Source organism: Ranitomeya variabilis, chromosome 1 (assembly GCF_051348905.1).
Source record: "Ranitomeya variabilis isolate aRanVar5 chromosome 1, aRanVar5.hap1, whole genome shotgun sequence".
In the NCBI taxonomy this organism is placed as follows: domain Eukaryota; kingdom Metazoa; phylum Chordata; class Amphibia; order Anura; family Dendrobatidae; genus Ranitomeya; species Ranitomeya variabilis.
In genome coordinates this window covers 441754541-441779895 of record NC_135232.1, presented here as the reverse complement: position 1 = coordinate 441779895, position 25355 = coordinate 441754541, and the positions used below count along the sequence as shown (strand labels likewise).

The window sequence follows — 25355 nt, the reverse complement described above, 5'->3', positions numbered from 1 at the left end:
GGACAGTCAGCCACCCTGGGACGGACGCAGAGTGCCGGCCCCTACGGAGGCTGTGTCTAGGTCTCTGTTCCGCCAGACCCCACTTGGACATGAATTAGGAAAGTGATTTTTCAGTCAGTGAGCAACATATTCATCAATAGAGGTGTGGATGACACTATCTTTCAGAGAGCGACATGATCATCTAAATAGTTTTGGAGGTTCCATTGATTTGATAGCTTCCCTATAAGAGAAGGTAATGGTGGATGGTACTTTCAGTGTCATTTCTCCGTTCAAGAAAGTGTTTTTGTTGTGCTCTTTTCTTTGATGCCTGATGACTAACGCTTCGAATTAACATTGCTGTCTCTTGTCTTTCTGAAGAGCGGCTTACACAATGACTACTTACATGTGCGCAGGACCTGGCTGTGATTTTGTTTTTTTCTCTCTTCTTGCCCTACAATCCTGCATGGAGTTTGCTGCCCTCCTTCACTTGCATGGATACACTAACTTTGCTTTCTCTCTCCTTCTTGCACCAAGGCTGCCAGACAGATCAAGGATAGGTACTGTACCATTATCCTTTTTTTTTTTTTTTTCCTTTTTTTTTTTTTAACCATAAATGTTTGTGTTTTGGATATTATGACTGCAGTGTATTTTGTGTGCTATTCTACCATAGCTATTACAGAGCAGATCGCATAATTTGGCAGTGCACATAAATTTAGGTGACAGAAAATCTGACATTTAAACACCCCATTATTTGCTAAGGGTGGTTTGCTGGGCATGTTGTGCCAACTTAAAGGGGTTTCCCACGAACAAAGTACATTTAATCAACAGATCTTGGATTAAAAATAAGTTCCACAATTGGATGTGCTTAAAAAAATGTCCCTGTGCCGAGATAATCTAAATGTGCCCCTACTGTGTAATGGCTGTGTCTGACCGTACAGGAACATGGTCTGATCATATCACATCTCCTGGGCAGGGGAGGAAGCAAAAGTATACAGATGTTACAGCACGGGATCACAGATGCTTTCTGTGAGGTAAAACATGTTTAGAAACAAGCAGAAAATGTTTTACCTCACAGAATCAGCTGTGATCCCATGCTGTCTTGTCTGTACACTCTCTTTTGCTTCCTCCCCTGCCCAGGAGCTGTGGTATGATCAGACCATGTCCCTGTACGGTCAGACACGGCCATTACACAGTACACAGCAGGGACACATTTATAAGATTATCTCAGCACAGGAACATTTTATTTAATACATCAATTGTGAAAATGATTATTATTCCAAGATCTGTTGATTAAATGTACTTTGTTCATGGGAAAACCCCTTTAACACCAAATCATTGGATTTCCTCTTGGGTTTCATAGGTTTTCTTGTTTACAAGGACGTATGTTTCTAATGAAATGTCTCCAAATGCTAAAATAAGAACACATATTTTTTTTGGTGGGTAAAGGGTCTATTTTTTTTTTTTTGTCATTTTCATTGCTGGCCATGCCTGGTATCGCATGTCTGCACCATTCAGTTGACTGCCAGAAGTAATTCCAGACTTCTCTTTAATATGTCTCTTCCATTTTCATTAAAATCAGGGAGTAGACACTTGTTGCCATTCATTTTATCACTTTTTTAAGGTAGGTTCTTCAGATGTAGCCTAACAAGTTCTGGTTCCGATCCAGTTGGCAGACCTGACCTACATCTGCCTGTTCCTATTGAAATGCATGATTGGATTGGAAGAACTTGACCATTAATGTGTATTTATTATAGAGAATAAGTAATATACCTAGTTGCAGCCTTACAATACATCTCCTAAAGGAGCATTGCATTGGACATGTTAAAGCTCCAACAGGACAATCCTTCATTGCCTTGAAGGGAGACTTTGGGGGGGCTGTAGAGCTTTCACCACACACATTAGAATAACATAAAATGTGGCTTCATCTGTCATTTATTTAATGTGTATTGCCAATCAAACTCTTTGTAAAAACATCTAGGAACAGAAACGCTTTGTGATAGTGGGAGTGCTGTTTGTGACAGATTTGCTAAGTAAGTAGAACGGGGGCTAAATATGTAGAATTCTATGGCAGACTGACTAAACTGAATAGAAGTGGCTGTATTCCTGATGCTTCACATACATGATGATGGCTAATGATAATGGGCTATTCCAATGGAGCTAAAGCAAATGTTTCCAACCATACAAAGCATTGGTTACTTCATATTTGGCCCAGGTCACTCTTGCTCAGCCACCAAAGCGCTTGTAGAAAAAGTATATGTGACTATCCAGTGATTAGCTCCTCCACCGATACTTATCCCAGGTTTTGGTGGCATAGAACAGATCATTGGCATTCATTTTGGTATAGGTGCATATTGAATCTCACTTTTGATGTCCCTTTCTCTGTATTCTTATTCCAAAGGGTCACAATGGCTGCCGCTTTTCGTCTTTCACTGAAACCAAAGCTCAGTGACAACATGACACATTTGATGGTGGATTTTTCCCAAGAAAGACAAATGCTCCAGTCCTTAAAATTCTTACCAGGTAATGGTATTTATAGCAATCAATAGCCTGACAAATGTAATGTTGGAGTTTTCTGTAGTAGGATGAATATATTTTGTACATATTGGACCTGTTTCGGTAAAGCTTTTTATGCCTGAATTCAGGCATAAAACTCTTTGAAGTCCCCAAATTTTGGCACAAATTTGAGACTTTTAACAACATTTTTGCCCAGCTTCAACAAAACAGATGGAGCTGGAGCAATGGAGACCTCTGTTTGAGTGACAGCGTTCACTACGCCACAAATCTTACTCCAGCAGAGACCAGAGCAAGGTTTGTGGCATGGTGAAAACCACTTCGCGCCTCGCCTAATTCTATAAGAGGCATGCTTCTCCTGATGAATCAAAAGCATCGTACTCCTTCCTGTCCCTCAGGGCAATGATGTATGGAATCAGATCTGTTACTCTGTATCATTGAAATACAAGAGCGTTATTCCCAAGGAACACTATTATTTTCTATTATTATATAGAGAAATGGTGAAAATAATAATAAAAAGACAGTGCTTTCAGACCTCAAATAATGCAAAGAAAACAAGCTAATGTTTTAACTCAGGACGAGTTCAGAAATCAATATTTGTGGAATAACCATGATTTTTAATCACAGCTTTCATGCGTCTTGGCATGCTTTCCATCAGTCTTTCACACTGCTTCTGGCTCAAAAATATAAGCAGTTCTTCTTTATTTGATGGCTTGTGACTATCCATCATCCTCTTGATTACATTCCAGAGGTTTTCAATGGGGTTCAGGTCTGGAGATTGGGCTGCCCATGACAGGAATCTGATGTGGTAGAGATATCTCTCTATGTGTGTGTTTAAACATAATGCCACGGAAATGGCTCTGAGCTTAGCGGAGGGAAGTACTCCTTAAGAAAATTGGCAGAAACCACAGCAATCTGTACCTTCTAGGATTGACAAATGACCAAACCCAAATACTACTTTTCATTAGCCCAAGGTTACACACACATACTTACCCTTGATGAGCTCACGTGGGGGCTGATTGTGGGATGTGCTAGGTCTTTCAGAATTTTGAGATCCTAAGCTTATAGGATATCTTCAACCTCGAGGTCCCAGGCGGTACATATTGTCATCATCCATCAGACCGTTATTAAGATTGAGTGGTTAGAATAGCCTTACTGTGATGTGAGTGAATATATATCATAAATATTTGATCGATGAACACCCCAATATACATATGTGGACACTGGAGACAGTGTCTAACTACAATTGTTCAGTTTTTCTTTGAAGAGAACAAGTTACCTCTAAGTGTTAGATTTTCCACTTCTCTGCCTCTTGAATATAGGGATGTCCGACTTTTGTCTTTTTTTCTCAGAGCATTTCTCAGCTGTAATTACCTGGTCACTGCAGGAGGCCCCTACTTCAAAGGAGATTAAATCAATTGCTCTCTCATTTCCCTTGTTTTAATTAGTTTCTCTCTTCCCAGCCTCAATTAATCCCATACGTTCAAAGTGCCGGTGATATGTCTTCTCTCTGGAGCTGTCTTATGGCTTTTTAATTTTTCTCTGACATATAAACATTATCAAAGGAAAAAAAAGTGCACATGCATAGGAAAACCTGCAGACATGTGTGTCAACTGAAACTCACCCTGTGCCACTGTGCACAATACAGTTTCATATGGACTCTAGTGTGAAAAAAATGTATTAACCAAAAATAGTTGACTGTGTACAGCTGAGAATAAGCTCTACTGACTTGTGACTAAAAGGATAATCTTTTATGTACTCTTTTCGAGTATGCTGAACATAAAATAAAAACATAATATAAAAAACATAAAGGCTTGTATGCCCAAGATTTAACGATCATGGAGGGTGTTTTAATAATTTTTTCCTAATAAATTATTATTTCATTATTTAAAATCTAGGACACTATTTGCTAAGGTGCAATCAATTTGCAATATTCTTGTGGGTGGCAAGAAGGGCTTTATCAAAGTTGTGTAAAAGATCACAACTTCTCTTTTTAACTGAGAAACTCCACCAAATTGGTAATAAAGAGCGCATGACACCATCAATGTACATAATACAGAAATGTAACTGCATGAAGTGCCTGGTCCCCTATAAATGTATTGTCAGACTCGCACCGCATTACACGGTAGATGGAAGATACAGTATCTAGCATGCATCCCTTTTTATGACATGTAAAATCATCACTAGTACCTCTGACTTGCAGATACAGGAGTGAATGGAGCAAGATAATCTTCTAAGGCTGTCCAAGTGGCACCGTACTTACAATAAACTCAGATTCTGCCAAGTTAGCAGATGGCAGCAAGCTACACAGCAAGGCCCCATGAGCCCCAGGTTGGAGATCCGTGTGTTAAATCAATGTGCCTTAAACCTTTTTAGAGGGAAACCTTTAATGTCAAACAGTAAAATGTATAGTCCTTCTTCAGAGCTGCATGTACCAATCTAGGTGTCTGTTACTTTGTGTATCACGTTTCCCAACAGCTATCCGCTGTTACATAATTCATTAAGATGTTCTTTTTGGCCCTTATGATCTGATTTCTCATATTCTTCATGGTTAACTATGCTAATTGTGTTAGTGTGCTGACTGTCCTTTTACGTCCATCACTGATTTAAAGCATAAGGGTATCGGAAGCCAAAAAGCTGAATCTTTCCTAAACTGAAGAATTGGTGTTTTTTTTTCTATATCTTTGCACAAACATGATGCTCTTATGTCCTCTGATGTCTAAACTGGTCGTTTGTGGAGCCAGCAGTGTTTTCTCAGGCAAAACCCTGTGAATGGAGCCAAGCTGGAGTAGACTGACCAGTTATCTAAGTAGAGAAGTGAAAGATTGAGTTTCCTTTTTCTTTTACAGTGCCCAAAGCTCCAGAAATAGATCCAGCAGATTGTATGGTTGCTGATAACTGTGTGACAGTAGTATGGAGAATGTCCGAAGAAGACAACAAGATTGATCATTATGTTCTGGAATACAGAAAGACAAACTATGATGGACTTCCAAGGGTTAAAGATGAGAGGTGCTGGGAGATGATTGATAATATAAAGGGAACGGAGTACACGCTTTCCGGTAAGTTTTATTATTACTCCGCTTTAGTACATATATCCTATTAATCCGATGGCAGACCAAGAGGTCAGAGAGGGCAAAAAGTCCACCTCTCTGCCACATAGTAGATTGGAGACCTCTTCCAGGTATTGCATTGAGGCTTACCCACTCCTCTACTTTTTCTACTTTTCCTCTTGGCTTGAGTTATATCGAGATGAGGGCAAAAAATTACCAGCTTTGAAATAAAAAGAGATAAATGGCAAATTAGCCTCACTGTTAGCATTTGTGAAGAGGTTTCCACCTAACCATAGTTCTGTAGGTGTAAGAAAGCTAGACTTCTTAAATGGAGTCTATTAGTCCATACTGACAGTATCATTTAAGCACATAGCTTTTTAGGGGACATGGTGCCTATAAAATTCCCACCTTTTTAGTGATCTGTTCACCGCCTCCATTCTACAGAAGTTTGCTTAAATCTTCTAGTTAGGAGCTAGGTGCACCCCTGGTGTGGTCAAGAGGTTCAGTGCACTATTCCGTACACTGGTTTTGCATATTCCCATCTCACTCACTGGTGATTGACATCAGTAGCTTGCCTGGTAAGAAAGGAGGGATAAGGTGGAGACACGAAGAACCAGTGTTTGAACTGTGCACAAAACCTCTTGACAACACTGAGAGTGCACCAAGCTCCCTAATTGGCATATTTGATTAAATGTCAGTTTCTGCAGAATGGATTCAGTGAAGAGAGCCCTCAAGGTGTGACTTGTAGAGAAGCTATGTTCCCTACAAAAAACCTAAAGAGATGAATTGGGCTAAAAGTTGGCGTGATTGTATCATGTAAGCGTATGTTGACACTGGCCACTAAACAGACAAAACCCAAGATAAAAACATAATAAACAAGCACCCTGCATTAAACAGCAAGTGTGTGTGAAAATAATATAGGGTGCTTATTTAATTTTTTTTTTTTATCAAAATTATGTTAAGAGCCATCCCACTACGTCAAGGTGATTCTATTTGTTATGGTAACATAGTAACATAGTTATTAAGGTTGAAGGAAGACTTTAAGTCCATCTAGTCATGGTTTTTACCTCTAGTATTAAAACCTTACTATTTGTCAAGTGACATGCATGTGGAGAGGGACTGAGACCCGGCCAGTGGGCGTGCAAGCCATGGGGAACCATATTGATACACTGCTCAAAAAAATAAAGGGAACACTAAATCCCACATCCTAGATATCACTGAATGAAATATTCCAGTTGTAAGTCTTTATTCATTACATAGTGGAATGTGTTGAGAACAATAAAACCTAAAAATTATCAACGTAAATCACAACTAATATCCCATGGAGGTCTGGAGTTGGAATGATGTTCAAAATCAAAGTGGAAAATGAAGTTAAATGTTTCCTGATCCAACTTCAGTGGAAATGTCACAAGACAAGGAAATGATGCTCAGTAGTCTGTGTAGCCTCCACGTGCCTATATGATCTCCCTACAATGCCTGGGCATGCTCCTGATGAGGCGGCGGATGGTCTCCTGAGGGATCTCCTCCCAGACCTGGACTAAAGCATTCACCAACTCCTGGACAGTCTGTGGTGCAACGTGACGTTTGTGGATGGTGCAAGACATGATGTATCAGATGTGTTCAATCAGATTCAGGTCTGGGGAATGGGCGGGCCAGTCCATTGCTTCAATGACTTCATCTTGCAGAAACTGCTGACACACTCTATACACATGAGGTCTGCATTAGGAGAAACCCAGGTCCAACCGCACCAGCATATGGTCTCACAAGGGGTCTGAGGATCTCATCTCGGTACCTAATGGCGGTCAGGCTACCTCTGGCGAGCACTTGGAGGGCTGTGCGGCTTTCCAAAGAAATGCCACCCCACACCATTACTGACCCACTGCCAAATCGGTCATGCTGAAGGATGTTGCAGGCAGCAGATCGCTCTCCACGGCGTCTCCAGACTCTGCCACGTCTGTCACATGTGCTTAGTGTGAACCTGCTTTTATCTGTGAAGAGCACAGGGCGCCAGAGGTGAATTTGCCAATCCTGGTGTTCTGTGGCAAATGCCAAGTGTCCTGCACTCAGACCATCCTTATGGAGTCAGTTTCTAACCGTTTGTGCACATTTGTGGCCTGCTGGAGGTCATTTTGCAGGGCTCTGGCAGTGCTCCTCCTGTTCCTCCTTACACAACGGCTGAGGTAGTGGTCCTGCTGCTAGGTTGCCCTCCTACGGCCCCCTCCACATCTCCTGGTGCACTGGTCTGTCTCCTGGTAGCTCCTCCAGCCTCTGGACACTATGCTGACAGACACAGCAAACCTTCTTGCCACAGCTCGCAATGATGTGCCATCCTGGATGAGCTGCACTACCTGAGCCACTTGTGTGGGTTGTAGAGTCTGTCTCATGCTACCACGAGTGTGAAAGCACAACCAACATTCAAAAGTGACCAAAACATCAGCCAGAAAGCATTGGTACTGAGATGTGGTCTGTGGTCCCCACCTGCAGAACCACTCCTTTATTGAGTGTGTCTTGATAATTGCCAATAATTTCCATCTGCTGTCTATTCCATGTGCACAACAGCATGTGAAATTTATTGTCAAACAGTGTTGCTTCCTAAGTGGACAGTTTGATTTCATAGAAGTTTGATTTATTTGGAGTTAGATTCTGTTGTTTAAGTGTTCCCTTTATTTTTTTGAGCAGTGTATATAAATGTCACTTTTTGTATTGAAGAACTAAAATAAAGTAACTTTTTGATGATACAATTTTGTGAGACGCACCTGTATATTCCCTACAAGGCTGTGTGCTTAGTTTATACTGTCAGTTTGGTCCAACAGATTCCATTTAAGTCCAGGGTATGTAACTATCTGCATTAAAGGGGTTTTACAGTCTGCAGTTACTCTGTGACTACAGACTTACAAATCCTCATGGAGATTCTTGGGTGCCTGCAGCAGTCATGTGACCTGTGCGATTTGCGTACTCCCAACTATACAGTTTCTGGCCTTTCTCAATAATCTTGCATCAAACGAGGCCGTGACCATCTAGTCTGAATGTGGTCGAGAGTATGCATATTGTATACTTGCAGTCACATAACCGCCAACACTGGAGAATCCTGTTCGCAAGTCTGCTGTCACATATTTACAAAAGTACTTGCACTTTTTTTTTTTTTTTTTTTTATAACATTTACTCCTCAAAGTAACCCTCCATCCTGGTACTGAAACATGACTTTACATTTTTCGTGTTCAGTGTCACCTTACCAGTTGCCCTCCACTTGCCCTTTACTGCCTTCTTCTCTCAAATCGGTATTCCATTTCCATTCCTCCTGTATCTGATATGGGGAGCGAGGTAGTAAGTCTAAACCATGCTCTGTTTTTCCAAACTCTAGTCACAGGACAGGTTAGGGAGGCATGGTTTAGACTTGCCATATACTGCCCAGTGCCCATTTTGGATGCAAGAGGAAAATCATTGTGATTTTAGAGGAGGCGGCAAACGGAGTGCACTAGGAAGTGACTACACATGAGAAATGTAAAATTACGGTACTTTTTTTACTGCCATGGTAGAAGGGTTGCTTCAAGCATAGTGACTTTTTCGCATGTGTTCCTTCCATATTTTTCAATAATAGTTGAGAAACCTGTCCGGTCATTTACTCTTCATTAAGTTACCCATTTCCTATCAATGTTACCATTTCTTTCCCAAATCGTATTTTAGGGGTTTCATTTTCATCGTTTTCACCTACAGGTTTGAAGTTTGACTCCAAGTTTATGAACTTCAGAATACGTGCTTGTAACAAAGCTGTAGCAGGGGAGTACTCAGATCCAGTCACACTGGAAACCAAAGGTACCGTAATAAGTGACGCTGTCTGAATCGATAAATGGCGAACTATCCATTTAGCTAGCTAATTGTCCATCTTCCTCCTCACTTGCCAAAGCTATCTGCTAAAGATCTCCTCTCCCTATTACTTTCACTGTATATCCCATCATATTCTTTTTAGCCATTGTCGATTTATCAGATGTTTCGTTTCTACGGGTGACAACCAAGTGTCCAAGTACGTTCAGTTTAGTGCCCATAGAAGATGCCGCTGTACTTCCCTGACCATTTTCCCTCTACTACTATATGACTTGTGTGAGAGTCCGTGTGGTTTTAGCAGGCCTGTTTTCTGCTAGCCTTGTTTTTTGACTACTAGAATTGCCATGATCCAAAATAGTGGTCCTTGCCAGACAGATGAACCTGTACTGGCTGTATAGAACTGTAGAACACCCCCAGGAAACAGTCCTATCATTACAATTTTTTGTCGGCTTTTCAACAACATTCATGCGATCTCTAAACTATGACCAAGGATTGGAGTGCTGCCCCCAATCATGCGTTACTAAGGTGATCTACCCACCTGCACCAATAACCTCTTGAAAGATAATTTTGAGCAGATTTCCCCTATCATGATCTCATCCAGAAGATCCCCACATGGCCTCATGATAACCTTGTTTTTTCCTGTCTCGTGGATAATTTAGAAATGTCTTTATAACTGAAGGTTTCTGTTTGTTGGGTTCTTTTTTTCCCTTGTGAAGCTTCAATACTGGTAACATTAGTAGGATAAGTTGAACAACGCCTTCTGTGATCTCAGATTAAAGATATTTTTTTCTAGTAGAAACTAATTTACCCTGAGGAATTTCTAAACTATGGTAATAAGGTCAGGATAGAGAACTGAAGTGGCTGAAGACATGTCAACTTGTTCTCAGGCTTTCACGCCAAAGAGTCACTTCACATTAGTAGGAGCCAGGCTGCAACTGGAGCTGACTACTGGTGAGCGCTCTAAAGCCTCGGAGACAAAACCTGAGTTGCTTTTCTGTTTGCCCATTTTTTTCCCATCTTCTGGGTATCTGTGAGCACAGTTTTAACCCTTTTTTTACAGATGGTCTTTTGAGCTCTAATGTGAAGGCAAAAATTCATTTTTAGGAAACCTGTTGCTTTTAGAATTTTATTTTATTTTTTTTTCTACCCTGGCTTTGTAATGAAATGAAAAAGTTCCTTGACAAAGGCTCTTAAAGTGTCAACTACAGCATATGTGGTATGTGCTTTCCATTAGGGCTTTTGGTATATTTTGCAGTTCTAGTACACCCTGTTATCCTCCCATTTTAATTAGTACAAAGTACATCTGGATCATATTCTTCCCTCGTTCATTGAGATCTAGGCACATGGCATTTATAGAATTTAGGGTGCCATCTGAGATGAGGTCACTTTGATGGTGGTAGATGGGCTTACGCAATAATGATCAAAAGTCTTAACCAAGTACATCACCATTTTGTAACCTGTATAGCTTTAGTAGAGCGTATATATTCATCAATTGCAGAGTGCTGGTGCTTAGTGCTTAAATACTGTACATATGTGTATGTCATCCTCATGATACGTGCATCTACATATTACTATTATACTATAGATGTGCTAAGCTTTTTTTTGCTCTGTCCAAATTACCGGAGACCGACGGAAACAGACTTAAAGGGGTTCTCCAGGAATGTAATATAATAATGTCCCCTGTCACATAATTCAAACACAAACCATCCTATTCAAATGTCAAAACGGGCTGCAGTCTGAATAACCATTTCTCCCAAGACCCGTCCGTCAATTGACAGGAGCTGTGTCGAAAGCGCGCACACCTGAGCTGAGAAGTGTGTGACTGAAGAAGAAATACCGTACATTTTCTCAGTTGATTTAACACAAAGGATTTTTTTTTAATTCAGCCTTACTCCTCCTCCCTCAGTCAGCCGAGTAGAGGATCTATTTCTTCTTCTGTCACACACTGCTCATCCTCCTCAGCATACAGAGGTGTGTGTTCTTGGGAGCTCTGTTTATTCAGACTGCAGCCCATTCTGACACGTGACTAGGGCTGGCTGTGTTTGAATTATGTGACAGAGGCCATTTTATTACATTCCTGGAGAATCTTTGTCATACCATTAATATAAAAGGTGCATAGTGGGTTTTTTTCTGTAATGTCAAAAAGTATGTTTATTTTAATGTAGCACTGACGTTTGGTCTGGACAACACATCATCCCACCTTAACCTGAAAGTTGAAGACTCCTATGTAGAATGGGATCCAATGGGAGGAAAAAGTCAAGAAAGTAAAGTGAAGGGAAAAGAGAACAAAGGCAGGTAAGCGGAAATGGATTTAGATGGTTCACCACATACATTCCTTCTGTGTAAGGGCATATGTCAGTTTGCTTCGTATTACTTGCAATACTACGTGTCCTGAACAATCATAATATGTCAGAAATGTATTACCAGTTTAAGAAATCCAATCTACGGTAATCTTTCTTAATAGGGACATGCTGATGGAGTGACCAAAGCATGACCAAGATATTTTCATTCAATTGTACTCCAGATTGAATATCTTTTAGGTTTTGTAAAATCAGTGGCTGGCTCCTCCATCCTCCTTCAGTTGATGGTCAGTTTTGTCCCTATGCTTCAATTCTTCATATGTTTTAATAGTTAGAATTTCGAAAGCTTTGTAACAAATATTGAACTCCAAGCTTTGGCAATGAATTCATTGCTAAAATTCTGGCTGCCTATGGCTTCCACTAGAGAGAGCACATTGCATACTGTGTGTACTGTCTGGTGAGCAACTTATCAACGCTGTGACCAGTAACTGGCTGCAGTGGGCACATGCCTACCAGAGGAGGAAACTTTGAGACTGGCATATTATTATGTTGCATTGCTTATAACACCCATCATATTCCGCAGCGCTTTACAGAGATTATCATCTCTGTCCCCATTGGGGCTCACAATCTAAATTTCCTATCATTATGTCTTTGGACATTTGGGAGGAAACTGGAGAAAACGCACACAAACACAGGGAGAACACACAAACTCTTGCAGATGTTGTCCTTGTTGGGATTTGAACCCAGGACCCCAGCGCTGCAAAACAGTGTTAACCACTGAGCCACCGTGCTGCCCATTATCTCATCTATATGATTTTCAATGACAGATGTTCATATTAAAATTACAACTTTGACTATTCATTCAAAAATCTTAAAGGAATTGGGCATGGCCAGGATTATATGATGCATTTTTACTCCCGCCTAGATTTAAAGCAAAGGAAACGTTGAAATTGTTTACCTGGATTCACAATGTATATTATTACTACATTAAGACCTATAAATATGCAATTTCTCTGTGAAGCAAACTGACACACTTCTCCATTTCTATCATCATTCTGCTCATGTACTGTGAAAACCAAATTACTCACCATTGTGCTTGTTTCTGTTGTCTGACAGTGGCCATGTTACCTTGAAGAACAGTCCCAGGTGAAGAAAATGTAGATATGAATAGCACTAGGACCTTTCTTCTGACTTGCCTGGAAATTTCTAGCATTAAATTGTTTCTAACACCTAGTTTCCTTTGAATTCTCCATGCAAACAATCTTGCCAGCCTTCCTTAGATCACAGAAAGCATTTGTCTTTATTTTACTCTCTGACATAAATAAATATATATAAAAATTATTTTTTTTCTAACTAAAGTAGAATGTAAGGTTGAGTTCACACAAGGCGCGGTTTTGGCGCTGCGGACAGGTTTGCAGCACATAATTGGCCCCTATAAACAATTTGGAACTCATTTGACAAGACTAGCCTTTTGTATTCCTGTTTTGATTCAGGGTGCGCTGGAGTAAAGTGTGGCAAATTAATGAAAGGAACCAATCACCTTGAAAAACGCAAGTTGCCTACAGGTAAGGGGTTAATCTGCAGGTAAATGTCTTCACAATGCTGCCCGGGCGCCTCACTGAAAGTGCGGCTACTGGAAGAGAATGACATTATGTTCTCCCTGCAGCTGCCGGCTTTGTCATGGAGGCTTGCATGGAGCAGTTAGTCACACTTCGGCACTTTGACCGCTCCCTCTACATAGATGTACTGCAGAGTCGGCTATCAGTCAAAGTGCTGGGGTGGGCATACAGTGGGTGGTGACTGGAGTTGTTCCATGCACATCTCCAAGTCTGCAGCTCCCGGAAGCCACACTTTCAATAATGCGGCCTGGTAGCATTGTAACACTACCTGCAGGTTAACCCTATATCTGCAAGTAAATGGCATTTTCCAAGGTGACAGGTTCCCTGTAATAGGCTTGTGCCTTTTAGTGAATTTGGCACATTTTTCAGCTGCCATCCACAAGTGTAAGAAATTATTCCGGTCATTGGAATATTTCTGACGTAATTTTAGCCACTTTTTGGCTCAAACCGCTTGATGAATTGTCTCTTTTGGAAGAGAACCTGTCATTAGAATAATGCTGCCCGATCCAGCCAAGTATGGTTCACGCTCAAATGTTGTGGTGTTTTAGAGGGAATAGTTTGACAAGCCGGAGAGAGACCGGACTAGTCCAGTGTGGTCCCTGGTTCCCTTTTCCCCACCCCTCACCAGCTGAATGATGGGTCTCTTCCTATGCCACACAATAACTGGAGCGGGTTGGGGAGAAGCTGGCTCTGGTTCCCAGCTGGCACTTCTTTTCGAAGCTCTGCTGCAGGCTGTCCGTAGGTCGAGCGGTATGAATCTGATGACAGGTTCCCATTTATGTTGATGCTTGGCAGCAACAAAAAGAGATTGTGAAAATTATGAGGAGCTGAATCTATAATTATAGGGGTTGTCTGTTCTCTGGGACCAGAGGGTACGTATGCGTTACATATAATCCCGGCCAGACCCTGACTAGTGGTTGTGGCCTCGCTCCATACACTTTTACTGAGCAAGGACGCGCCCCGTCTAATGACCAGCTAAAGGTTGCGGCCTCGCTGTATACAAGTGTATGGAGTGAGGCCGCACCCACTGGATGGGCTCTGTCCAGGAATATGTATAACGCATAAGTACCCACCGGTTCCAGCTCAGAAACCTGCTAATTTCCGCAGCGCACAGTGCATGATCTGGGGAGATTCCTAAGTCTGCAGTCACACAGAGTGACTTGGACCAGACAACCCCTTTTAAAAGTTTAAAATGTTCACCTATCCACTAGAGAACTGGGAATTTGTTGGACGGATGTGGGTCCAACTGCTGTCACTTGTGTCCACCATTGTCACCTGGCAGCAAGGCAGCGACCTGGATGAGCTGATTAGGAGTTGCTAGTCGCCCATGCACCCTGGCATTCTATTCTAAGTCCGTTATCTTTCTCAGCGCATACACTTTAAATGGACTGGCAGAGTGAGTGTGCGGCTAATTGCTCCATTCAACTCCACTTGGCGCCACTTGTGTGGTCAGGAAAGAATGAGTCTGAAATACCCCTTTTAAGTGATCTCAAGTGAGGTGGCAGCGTCCAGACCAAGTAGGGGGGCGCAATCCTCATTCACGTCTTGAACAAGGCGTAATTGGCATAGGAGAGGGGATGTCATATCTGAAGTTGTTTAGCCTTTTGGGGGATGCCTGAAATGATGGCCCGTGCATGAACCCTACCTCCGTTTCATAGGTGTAAAATATCCCCCTTGACAGATCCAGGAATCTACAGTCCTAAGCCTGGTCCTGTTTACAAGCTTACTTGCAGCTTTTTTTTATAAGTACATAAGCCTTGCACATTACTTTGCTAATTGGAAAATTATATGCGCTTTCTTTTATCTCAGTCAGGCTGCTGGATTTTTGTTGCTGGAAATGTAACTTTTTTTTTTTTTTCCCTGTATGCATTCATCATTTATGGGTAAATACTTAGTTGGCTTTGTAAGTTATACCGGTAATTCCTATGTATTCATCATCACCAGCCATAAGCAATGACGGAAACAATGTAACGATGTTGCCCATAAATGATCTCCTGTACTGGGGAAATGCTCTGGAGTCTCTGCCTTCACTTCTAGAACATGGAGGCAGGACTCCCCCGAAGAGGGCTCTCCATGAACCCCAAAAGGACTCCGGTTTGTGTTACGTTTTGGTTCTAAGCCTGGCTTGTATCTTTTATTTCTTTTTCATGCTTTCGTATGCTACCCTTTCATTTGGTAAGTAAATTCTTCCAAAACTTTATGTTCTAGTCTTTTCAATTTTTATTTGCATTTTGAATGTGACTATTGGATTTGGCCTGTTGAAATTTTTTAAATTATTTTTTGCAGTTTTTCTTTGGTTGCACTTTGAATGTCGCTAATTTTTTTTCAACAAATTTGCCTACTAAAAGTAGTACACTGTTAAAATTATATGATGGCATATAAATGCTAAAATTGGAAAATGATGGAGATTCGTTCATTTAAAATGTAAAGTTGTCCATACACTTTGATGTTTCATGGCGATTAGGTCAAGAAGATACAAGATGCCCTTTATATCACACTCTGGATTTGAGCTTTTTCTACCCCAGTGCCTCCTGGAGCTCCCAGTGTTAGAAAAGATGTCTTGTCCAGCATCGGTATATGTGAGCTCTTCCTATGTATGGTTGACACAACACCAGAAACTTGTATATCTCTCTTGTCCACTGATTTCATTCTACCCTAACAAGTAGCATAAATCTAAGCCTGGCATATTTTCCTCTGAAATGCTCCGATGTTTCAGTGGAATGCAGTGTGAAAAACCAATTGGGGACCATGACCCAAAAAGAGACTAGTCCAAGCCCGCCACCCTCTGTCTTCTCCCAGTGCTGCTTCCAGTGATTGAGAGGTCTTTCCATAGTGCCAGACTTGTCAGTCAGCTGGAGCAGTGCGGGGTGAAAGCCGCTGGGAAGCACCAGACTTGTCTCTTCTCTGTATTATCACAAAATCCTAGGTAAATATACCACCCAGGGAGAAGGGAGTGAGTCAAATCAACAAGTCAATATTAAAAAAAAGGAAAAAATTATTTTATTAGGTCAGTAACATGATAATCAATAAATAAAATATTAAGAAAGATCCAGGATTGAAAAAAAGAGGGACTTGGGACTCAAAATAATAATAATTGCTGTCAGGTAAAAAAAATTGTCAATGGTAGTCAGTGATGACACAAAGCTCCAATATATCAAAACAAAGGTGTCTCGTGTCCCAAGCAAATCTATATCCATGAGCAAAATGAGGTTAAAAACATCATGATATTCATAAATAGTGACAACACATACTAGTGGCTGTAATTCAAAGCTTGTGCACAGAACCAGTGCACAGAATTCATACCTGATCCTTGCAGCATACAAAATGGTGAATAAGTCCTGTCCCTCTGCCCCGACGCGCATGTTTCGCCCAGCTAATAATAAAATAAAAACTTTTTTGTAATATTGACTCGTTCATTTCACTCACTCTCTTCTCCCTGGGTGGTATATTTACCTAGGATTTTGTAATAATGTTTTGATTTTGGGAGTGGGCACCTATTTTTATATTATCACTAGAATTAAATAGGACAAAATTGTGAAATAATAGTCTCTTCTCTGGATATGGTCCCCGGTTGGTTCCTCACACTCTATTTTTCTCTAAAACACCACTGTCACGTAACCAGGCCCTGACTTATGCCTCCTGTTGTGTGGACAGCATTAATCAAGTGACAGGTTCCCATTAAAGGGAACCTGTCACCCCAAAAATGGAAGTTGAGCTAAGCCCACCGGCATCAGGGGCTTATCTACAGCATTCTGTAATGCTGTAGATAAGCCCCCGATGTATCCTGAAAGATGAGAAAAAGAGGTTAGATTATACTCACCCAGGAGCGGTCCGGTGTGGTCCAGTCCGATAGGGGTCCGGTCCGGGGCCTCCTATCTTCTTATGATGACGTCCTCTTCTTGTCTTCACGCCGCGGCTCTGGCACAGGCGCACTTTGTCTGCCCTGTTGAGGGCAGAGCAGAGTACTGCAGTGCGCAGGCGCCAGGCCTCTCTGACCTTTCCCAGTGCCTGCGCACTGCAGTACTTTGCTCTGCCCTCAACAGGACAGACAAAGTACGCCTGTGCCAGAGCCGCGGCGTGAAGACAAGAAGAGGACGTCATCATAAGAAGATGGGAGGCCCCGGACCACGATGCCCATCGGACCGGACTGCCCCTGGGTGAGTATAATCTAAGCTCTTTTCTCATATTTCAGGATACATCGGGGGCTTATCTACAGCATTACAGAATGCTGTAGATGAGCCCCTGATGCCGGTGGGCTTAGCTCAACTTCCATTTTGGGGGTGACAGGTTCCCTTTAAATGACAATGTAGCTGAGCCTCACCTGTGGTTATTATGAAAAACAATGTTTGCGCCATTAGCTGCTTTATAGGTTTTACTGACCCCACCCAGCTATGAACCCAAATTTTAATAATCTAAACCTTACAAATGCTGGTTCTTCTATGTTCAACAAATGACTAATGGCTATACTTAAGACGAAAACTGCTACTTCACAAATATTATTTAGATTTCTTCTTACTTATTTTGTCCATACTGATGGCTTATGACAAGTCCCTGATTCTTCAGTGACCTGCCCCTATTTTACATACTGAATATAATATGCTGTGAAAAAAAAAAATCACATTCAGCAGGCAGTCGGCGGCGCCTGCGCTGTAGCATGATCGCATCTAAAATATCCATGTCATTATTTTATTTGGTGATATACATGTATTCAGAAAAAAAAATGGCCTGCGCCGTTTTGCTAGAGAAAAGAAAATTGTCTCCACAAAGATGGCACCTGGATACATGTATATCTCCAAATAAAATAAATATATATATATTATTTTTAATATTCAGTATGTAAAATAGGGGGCAGGTCACTGAAGGATCAGTGACCTGTCATAAGGCATCATTATAAATATATAAGCAGAGCACCACATGAAGACCCCCCCCCTTACAGGCCGCCCAGGAGCTCAAGAATCTCTAACTCTAAATAAAGATTAAAGGGAACCTGTCACCAGGTTTGTCTAAGGCTACTTTCACACTAGCGTCGGCCCGACATACCGACGCATACTGTGCAAGCGCCGCACAACGGGGGCAGCGGATGCTGTTTTTCCACGCATCCGCTGCCCCATTGTGAGGTGCGGGGAGGTGGGGGCGGAGTTCCGGCCGCGCATGCGCGGTCGGAAATGGCGGATCGTTGGTGCAAAAAAACGTTACATGCAACGTTTTTTGCTGCCGGCGGTCCGCCACAACACGACACAACCGTCGCACGACGGTTGCGACGTGTGTCAATACGTCGCAATGCGTCGCTAATGTTAGTCTATGGGGAAAAAATGCATCCTGCAGACGACTTTGCAGGATGCGTTTTTTCGCCAAAACGACGCATTGCGATGTATGCAAAAAAACGCTAGTGTGAAAGTAGCCTAAGAGATACGGCTGTCACGTTTCAGGGTTGATATACAGCATTCTAGAATACTGTATATCTGCCTCCAACCCGACCTGTAAGAGAAGAAAAATAACTTTTATTATACTTGCCAGGGCGGCGGTCCAATGGGCGTCGCTGGTCTTGGTCAGACGCCTCCCATCTTCTTATGATCCCCATCCTCCTGCTTGCTTCGTGTGGATGACATGTCCCTTCGTCATCCACACAGCCTCCTCGGCACAGCGCTGTGGCCTAGGCGCACTTCTCTGCCTTGTTGAGGGCAGAGTAAAGTACTACAGTGCGCATGCGCCGGGGCTCTTTGACCTTTCCCGGCGCCTGCGCACTGCAGTACTTTGCTCTGCCCTCAATAGGGCAGAATACGCCTGCACAGGAGCACGGTGCCGAGGAGACGCGTCATCCACACGAAGCATCGCAAGGAGGGAGGCGCCGGACCAAGACCAGTGACACCCATCGGACCACACCGCCCCGCAGGTGAGTATAATAAAAGTTATTTTTCTTCTCTTACAGGTCGGGTTGGGGACAGATATACAGAATTATAGAATGCTCTATATCAGCCCTGAAAGGTGGTGGTCATATCTTTTATCGGCCAAACCTGGTGACAGGTTCACTTTAAATAACAACCACTAGACGGATTTCATCACCCAGGTATCATTTTATTCCTTTCTTATTTGTAGAACATAAAATGTGTTTTATAACATTTATATACACTCAGGAAGACATGTACAAAGTAACAGTCTTGGACATCTAATGGTCATATAACAGTAATCATTCCACCTTTTATTGCATGTAGTTAGGAATTAGAATGACTTTTATGCTATTTACATTGGAATGCATAAAATATGTACTTATTAAACCTTTTGGATGTGATCTTTGCTAACACAAATCGAACATACAATAGAAGCTAACCACATTTTTAATTGTGTATCATTACAAGTATAATGACAATCCTCTCCAAATTACATTGCAATAATAGCTTTGCTTTTCGCTTAGAAAATTAGGGGTTTATTTTGTTTTCAAAGGTAACCTGAAATAGCATTGTAGTATTGCCCAAATAGTTTGGTTGATCATATCAATACATTGTACTTGCGCTCAAAGGTGTTCCGTTTCTGGGGAGACATAAGCCAATATTTGAATATGTATTGAAAGTAACAAAGCAACCATCTTGGGATGTAAGCCACAGGATTGTACATAGCCACAAGTCACTTAGAACAATCAGTCACAACGATTTACTCCGCATGAGGGGTTTGTGCTTTGTTTTCTACTACTTAGGGTCAGCGGATAGTCTTTCTAATTTTTTTTTTTTTTTAAATAACATATACCCTGCTGTAAGTAAGAAACTAAACACAATAGTGCATATAAATAACAGGGTACTTGGTAAACCCTGTTTTTGATTAAAAACAAAACAAGAAAAAACTAAAATCCATCCCACCAGCGAAGGTGTACCCAATCGGCATGGTCCTAACCTCTAGTATTAAAACCTTACCATGTGTCAAAAATGACCTCAATGTGAATAAGGGCTGAGCAGGACCGCGGCCCATCAATGGACACCCACCAGTGGGACGCTATATAAACGTAATGCCCATCTGAAACAATGGGAGTTCATGACTTTGCTTGCACTGTGTGTATTTGTAGGTATGTCTGTCTGTCTGTATGTATTATATATTCAGGTAGATGCATGAATAGGACGTTGTTACTGTAGGATCGGATCTTCAGTAGTAGAATGGTTGATAGTATATCCATGTGACAGAAGAGTATACACATTTATTTCCTCATAAATCTCATTTGTCCTGATTTCTTCTTTTATAGAAGTGCAACTCCGTCACCGAAGAGAACATCTGTCACTTCTAGGCCTTCGATGGGGAGGGGAAGCAGGGATCGATTCACAGGAGAATCGTATACAGTGTTGGGTAAGTGCTGCACTTAACATGCAGGAAAGATGGAGTCTCTGTCCAGAACATCCTCATTGAGATGATCATTTTGTTTCCTGCAGTTTATAAATATGAATGGAGGGCATGTTATAATGTGTAGAATGTTCTTTTGTCTTTTTTTGACTTCGTATCACTTCATCTTTGCAGTGGTGATTCGCGGTCTACCACCAATACCTAAAGCAGTGTTTTCCAGCCCGTGCTCCATAAAGGGAGCTTGTCGGGTTATTCATACCGCTTGAACCACATGAATCAGTGGCAGGCAGAGAAGAAGTGGCCAAGCTGACTAGCCATGGAAGCCACGACGTACTTCATTTTCCCCTCCCGACCCTGCTTAACTGACAAGTTTCTCCATATACAGATGTAAGGAGATCCAGTCCCCCCACTCATCTGCACTCCCTTCCTTGACTACTTTGCTTGGTCACCTCTCGCCCAATACTGCAGCGGGTGAACACTCAGTGCTCACTATACTACCCTGTCAGTGCTGTATTCACTCCCCTGACACTTTGCTCTGCGCCCACACATGCGGTTGAGCAGGTCGTCAGTCAAGGATCAAGGTGTGTGATTAGTTTGCACTCACTGTGTACTGAGCTCCAACTGTTAACTGCCGCGGGGCTCTCCCCAATGACTGGAAGGGAGTGGCTGTAGGGAGAATATAACTCTGTTCACCTGCCACCCATATTTATAACGGTATTTATTGCAGATTACACTTTGGCTACCGGTATAATTTTGATTCTTTTTTTTTTCTGACCGTTTTCATTTAACTTTACCCACCTCAACACTAAGTATCTTTGAAGTAGGAACGGAAGTTTCATGATTTTTGCCAACTGGAAAACCTCTGGGGAACCACTGACCAAGTGTGATTGAAAATTAGAGATGAAACGTCTGAGAATAGGCCAGGAAGAGGTAGCGGATATGAAAGGAGACATGGCTGTGCCTGTCTTCTATTCACTTTTTTAGGTCTTCTAAAAACAAACAAGTAAGCCTAGTGAATTTATAGAGCCATACATGCCTGACTACCTCATTGTTGGCACAGGGGTCAGACTGAAGATAGATTAGGTCCAAGAGGTGAGACCCAGTCTATCAGACATTTATGTATCATAGCTGTAGAAAGACACGGCCGCACATCCACAACTTACACAGGTTTATTGCAACTAAGCAATAATTTACCAAACTGAACATGAGATTCTTAGTTTATCTTTCTGCTCAAACTGTGTGAAGCCCACTGCCATGTCACAGCAAACTTCTGTGGGTTTCTGACCTTACAGATGCGGTGCAATGTGCCAACCACTGCCACAGCGATGGGTCACCAGCAGGGTGAGCGGCATGTTGCCCCACAGCACCCATGCTGTAAGGCTGAGACCTCGTGATTCCATGCCACAAAGCCCCACAGGCACTGCACTTTTTTTTAGATATAAAATGCTCTTATATTAAAGTACTCTGTAAATCTAGCCAGCAAAATGATTAAATAATTCAGCCGAATTGTCTTCTAATGACTATTGGATGGTTCTACAAACAGGTGACACGGCAATTGAAAGTGGGCAATATTACTGGGAAGTGAAGGCTCAGAAGGACTGCAAATCCTACAGTGTGGGGGTCTCGTATAAAACAATTGGCAAGTTTGACCAGCTAGGAAAGACCAATACAAGCTGGTGCTTACATGTGAACAACTGGCTGCAGGCGACATTTGCTGCAAAGCATAACAACAAAGCCAAAGCCCTGGAAGTGGCCGTACCGGAAAGAATAGGTGTATACTGCGACTTTGATGGAGGTACGGTATTGTTCTCCCTTTTATCTTATTAAATACGGTATGTCTGAATAATGAAATGGTAGGAAGAATAGATTAGTATGGACAGATATGGATGCTTTCCAAAAACCACAACATCTGTTAGTAACCCCTTGCCTCCACAGCCAATTCTGGTTTCTACGTTTGCATTTCTCCCCCTACCACACCTTCCTATTTTCCCGACAGCTATAACTTTTTATATTACGATGCTACCAAATTTGCCTACATTATTTTTATTATTTTGGTATGTGTGGCTATTTCCGGAAACCATTAACATTATAATTATTTCAGCAATGGAGCTGTGTGAGAGCTTTCCTTTTTTCCTCGATGTTTTGTTTGTTATACCACTTTGGAGTACATACGATGTCTTTTGTTTGTTTGGTTTTTTTTGCATTTTTCAATGAGATGTGGTGACTGACAAATCACAATTCTGGCATTTCACTTTATGGCATTTACTATATGAGCTAATTAACTTTCGATAGACGCGACTTTTAAAGGTACCAGATATGTTTATTTTATGTTTATAGTGAGCAATCACGATGCCAGTGGTGGATGGAAGTGATGCTCCATTTAAATGCCACTGTCAGATCGAAAGCCGTATCTAAATAATACAGCAGTGATTGGAGCTCATCTTCGCTCTTGCAGTGAGGCACAGATTTTGGCTATATGACGTAGCCGGCATTTACCACGCTTGGACAGAGTTTGCCTCCATCAACTTTAGTGCTGATGTACATGTACATCATATTGTGCTAAAAGTTGACATTTTCTCAAGTTCTTAATTGGATAAAATTGCAATGTGCTTGTAAAAACAATCAGCTTTGTAATTTACCTCTCATTACAAATCTGTTCTCAACAAAGGAGGTATTGTATAGTATATGGCTCACTGCCAAGGTTCCCCCTTACATGGCAATGTTAGAATGTCCGGTTACTGAGGATAGAAGCGCGCAAGTAAGCTTTATGCCTGCTCACGTTCCTCTGTACCTGGCCGGATCGCTGGATTCCCCCAGCCTTAGTCCGCCTGTGCTCTTCCCATCCTAGCAGAGGCAATGCTTGCAGCCTGGGGGAGGCCTCAGTTCTGACCACCATTGCAAGTGTCTGGAGCACATTGCCCCCTTCAACCAGAAAGGTTGTAGACCGAGAGATGATGACACAAACCCTTTACATTAATATACAATACATTTCCCTCATTCATTCACATGGCAAAACTGAATTTGACAAATGAATGACTTTTTGATTTATTTGGGACATTTTGGGGAATTAAGTCTATTAAATTCTCAAAAAGAGCCTTAGAACAACAACATTCTACCTTTTCAGTCCATTCCATTAAAAAATGTGGCTGGACTAGAAGAATGTCATTTAGTGTACACACTACTTTGTCCAGAGAAAGTGAAAATGTGCATAAAAGATAAAATAATAATAAAAAAAATAATCTTATTTGGAAATAGTCAGATTGGTTTATACTTTTTTTTTTTGCTGAGAAACACAGGAATTTTGAAACCATATGTTGGCTAAAATATTTTTTAAATGGAAGCCTGCAGCTTTTTTATCTGATCACCTAAGGCTACTTTCACACTTCCGTCTTTATTGATCCATCACAATGCGTCGTTTTGGGGGAAAAAAACACATCCTGCAAATGTGCCCGCAGGATGCGTTTTTTTTTCCATAGACATGTATTGCCGACGGATCGCAACGTATAGCCATACGTTGCGTCCGTCGTGCACTGGATGCGTCGGTATTTGGCGGACCGTCGTCACGAAAAAACGTTCAAGGGAACCTTTTTTCGGACGTCGGATCCTGCAATTCCTACCGCGCATGCGCGGCCGGAACTCCGCCCCCTCCTCCCCGGGACTTTAGAATGGGCAGCAGATGCGTTGAAAAACTACATCCCCTGCCCACGTTGTGTCAAATATTCACAACGTCCGTCGGTACGTCGCGCCGACGCTTTGTGACGGCCCCGTACTGACGCAAGTGTGAAAGAAGCCATAGGTTCAGCCTCTCTAACCTCAAATGTTTAGATGTCCTCTCCTGGCTATACATTTTTTCTGCAGTGACCACTACTGGACAAATATAGTATTACCTGTCATCTATTCAAGTGAATGAGCAACTATATACTATTGCACATGAAAGGGCAGGATCAGCCAGAACATCCATGTGCTCTAGTATAGAATTTTCAAAAGGGTGATCAAGATGAGACAATAATTTTACAAACTCTCTTGTGAATGAAAATTGTATATAGGACTGTTTAAGAGTTTTGGAAAATCTGAGAAACATTGTATTAAAAAAAATCAACAATACATTTTCTTTCTTACCATATATGTTTTAAAAATAAAGTCTGCTTGAGGTCTTAATTCTTTTTTGATTTTATTGCTGATACGTTGTTTCATTTATGTATTTATTTCCTTGTTTTTGTTTGCAGGTCAACTTTCATTTTACAACGCCGACAAAAAGCAATTATTGTATAGCTTTAAAACAAAGTTTACACAACCGGTTGTCCCTGGATTTATGGTTAGTATAAAAAGCGCCATTATGTTCCCAGCAAATATCATGACAAACCTTGTGTTCCAAAGGGAAGAAGTAGTAATTGGATTTATATCCTGTAATAAGCTGTAATTTTTCAATATGTTTTCACTGAGGTTTTTGTAGATGTACCAATATGCTTGTGACATGGAGGTTGATTGCACTAGTAGCTTGAAGCCCTGGGTTCCTGTGTTCTATTTGGATTGGTCCAGCCTCTGCATGTAGATTGTATGTTCTTCAGTTTACGTAGGTTTCCTTTGGGCACTTTTATTTTTCTCATTCAAACCAAAAACCTTTTGATAGGTTAATACTGTAATATTGGGTCCTAGGTAGGGATGGGCACATTTATGTGAGTGGAATTGAATTTTACTCTCAATTTCACTAAAATCCGTAATCTTCAGAATATGGATAATTTTTTTTGTCA

The 25355-nt window shown here is 41.6% G+C and overlaps 1 protein-coding gene across 3 annotated transcripts in view; it reads left to right on the top strand.

Annotated features, from left to right (window-relative positions):
• FSD1L (fibronectin type III and SPRY domain containing 1 like) overlaps positions 1-25355 on the top strand; it is a 67712-nt gene that overhangs the window by 40967 nt on the left and 1390 nt on the right. Inside the window, exons 5-13 of one of the 3 annotated variants that reach the window (XM_077249373.1) lie at positions 514-536; positions 2378-2499; positions 5340-5549; positions 9255-9353; positions 11528-11657; positions 12779-12808; positions 20510-20610; positions 22148-22399; positions 24831-24919. In XM_077249373.1, coding sequence (XP_077105488.1) covers positions 514-536; positions 2378-2499; positions 5340-5549; positions 9255-9353; positions 11528-11657; positions 12779-12808; positions 20510-20610; positions 22148-22399; positions 24831-24919 — 1056 coding nt within the window. The remainder of the gene's footprint in view (positions 1-513; positions 537-2377; positions 2500-5339; positions 5550-9254; positions 9354-11527; positions 11658-12778; positions 12809-20509; positions 20611-22147; positions 22400-24830; positions 24920-25355) is intronic. The other 2 variants (XM_077249352.1, XM_077249363.1) reach the window with 2 other exon arrangements.